The 2474-nt window shown below is 51.1% G+C and overlaps 1 protein-coding gene across 1 annotated transcript; it reads right to left on the bottom strand.

Moving 5' to 3' along the window:
• Positions 1-1279: 1279 nt before the first annotated feature.
• LOC119271353 (rapid alkalinization factor-like) lies at positions 1280-2014 on the bottom strand. Its single transcript, XM_037553213.1, has one exon. The coding sequence runs from the start codon at positions 1929-1931 to the stop codon at positions 1548-1550; it is 384 nt and encodes a 127-aa protein (XP_037409110.1). The 5' UTR covers positions 1932-2014; the 3' UTR covers positions 1280-1547.
• Between the last annotated feature and the right edge of the window lie 460 nt (positions 2015-2474).

Genomic DNA, 2474 nt, shown 5'->3' with positions numbered 1-2474 from the left:
GACGAAACTTCCTCTGGTGTTCCAGGCCAGATGGTGACAAAGGAATCGTAGTGGTAAACTAGTCAATCCTCTGCCAGCCTAAATGCCTCGGTGGCCTTGGCATCATCGACCTCAAGCGCTTCGGCCGGGATCTGCCTCTCAAATGGAAATGGATGGAATGGCACGCTCAAGACGGCCCTTGGGTTGGATCGCCGATTCCATGCGATTGGGATGACATCGACATGTTCGTCGCCTCCACCAACATCACCTGGGGCTGCGGATCTCGTGTCAGGTTCTGGCAGGATCGCTGGCCTGGCGGGGAGGCTCCTTACCATCTGGCCCAGATCTTTTCTGCCTCTGGTACAAGAAAAGCTTATTTGTAGCTCGTGCCTCGATGATCAACGCTGGCTTTCAGGCTTGCACCACATTTCATCTGAACCTGAGCTCAGGCAATGCACCAGGCTATGGACTAGGCTGCGGCATATTGTTCTCGATCCTGGGATGATAGATGCAATCTCCTGGAACTGATGCGCCTCCGACACATACACTGGAAGTTCCTCTTACTGCCAGTTCCTCAGATTAACATCTCATGCAAATTGCAAGAAGATCTGGAAGGCTAAGGTGCAGGCCAAATGCAGGTTTTTCTTCACACTTTTTCTGAAAGGCAAGAACCTCACCAACAACAATCTGACCGTGTGGTCTCCCACACAACCCAAGCATGGGTTATCAAATCGAATATTCCATTATTAGTTATGGTTTCATTTATCTTTTTCCGCACTTATCTTATTAGTTTCTTCTTTATTAGTAACATTCTTTTCTTAATACGTGGATGCGTCCTATGTAGCCTTTGTTGGTTATGGGACCAACTTCGGATTCTTCCATCTGAGTGGATACAGCCGATTTTATTTGGTTTGGGTAGAAAACAGACATTTTCTTTTGTTTGTAGTTGGGCTTGCCCGAAACACAAGTACCCTTGTGTAAAAACCCACCTAAATTAAGAGGTCGTGATGATATCATCTATGTCCGTGTCACTTCTTATGACCAAGGAAACGGGAGAATGCACACTGCCTCTGGCAAGTGTGTTGGGCCGTGACCATGGTGGGAATGGGCTTTCCAAATAGTTGTGTACATTAAACTATTACTATATCTATAAGAAAACTGTAACCATGTTATGTCGTTGTATACTGAATTTTAATAATTAAATCGAGTAAGTAGAATACATCCACAAATTCTAACTTGTCTTTCAACATGACAACCCCGTTCATGAAAATTACAAGCATATCAAAATAGAGGCGGAAAATAAAATAAAAATCCTGTTCTTCTTCAAATACACAAACATTTTTCAAAACGAATAAATTGGCGTACACATGGCAGTAGCAGGAACACGTTGGATACACAAAATCTACTCACAAACAAATACAATAACAGTCGTTAATTTTGTTGGATCAATGTTGAAGCAGCACAAACGCACACAGTGCTTAATTAGGCGCTCACACGGTGACACTCCTCTCCGCTCCGTACGCGCGCGAGATCGACGGGGCAGCAGAGGCGGGCATACGGAGGACGAATCAGTTCATGTTGCGCGCGCAGCGCGTGATGGCGGAGCAGCCGCGCGTGTAGGGGTTGGCCTGCTGCATCGAGCCGCAGTTGGTGTAGTAGGACTTGTCGCGCTTGTTGCAGGGGACCTGGTCGGCGCGCAGGGCCGCGTAGCTGATGTACCTGGCCGTCGGCTTGCGCGCCAGCGACCGGCGCAGGGCCTCGCCGGTGCCGTAGGCGCCCGTGCCCATCTCCTCGTCCTCGTCCACGCCGCACTCCCCGACGGCGCCGTCGCAGGTCGCCGCGCGCGTCAGCAGCATGGAGTCCTGCTCGCCCGCGGAGGCCGGGGCCGGCAGGCACGCCACCGCCGCGGCGGCCACCAGGAGCGCGAGCAGGGCGACGCCGATCCGGGCCATGTCGGTCTTCAGTCTGGTTGCGGGTTGCTTGGGGTCTGTCGGTCTGCGGCTAGGGTGGATCCCTCCATGCCTTCATCTCTCTTTGAAGGGGATGGGAGGAGGGAGGTGGAGAGGAGACGCGGGGGAAAGGGGATTTGGAATGGGAGGAGCTGGACGGGAGAGGAAGCAGGGCGGCCGCACGTCGGATTGGCCGGTGCCACCGCGCGTTGCGGCCTCTTGCCCCAGCACCTGCGAGGGATCAACTGACGGTGCAACTGGTTTCTTGCGCTGGCCTAATTTTAGCTTTGAAGAAGACCAACTGGCACGTACACGCATGGGCTCATTCCACGTTTCTTTGCTCCTCCGACGAATTAAGTTTTTTTTTCTAAGATAACTCTGTCGAATTAAGTTTTTTTTAGGCAACTCTGGCGAATTAAGTTTTTCTAGGGGCAATCCGAGCTTTAATAAAGATCAAAAGCCACAGTTTATGAAATACATCTCGGATCATGGGGATGGCCCAGCCACACATAGCGTTCCGGGCTTAACGAAAGAGCAAATTTTGCT

Source organism: Triticum dicoccoides, chromosome 3A, assembly GCF_002162155.2.
Source record: "Triticum dicoccoides isolate Atlit2015 ecotype Zavitan chromosome 3A, WEW_v2.0, whole genome shotgun sequence".
NCBI classification, from domain to species: Eukaryota; Viridiplantae; Streptophyta; class Magnoliopsida; order Poales; family Poaceae; genus Triticum; species Triticum dicoccoides.
The sequence above is the reverse complement of the archived record's forward strand: the minus strand, read 5'-3'. Positions and strand labels throughout refer to the sequence as shown.

Bases quoted from the DNA above. Each gene is read 5' to 3' on its own strand.
- LOC119271353 (XM_037553213.1), bottom strand. From the start codon at position 1,931: ATGGCCCGGATCGGCGTCGCCCTGCTCGCGCTCCTGGTGGCCGCCGCG.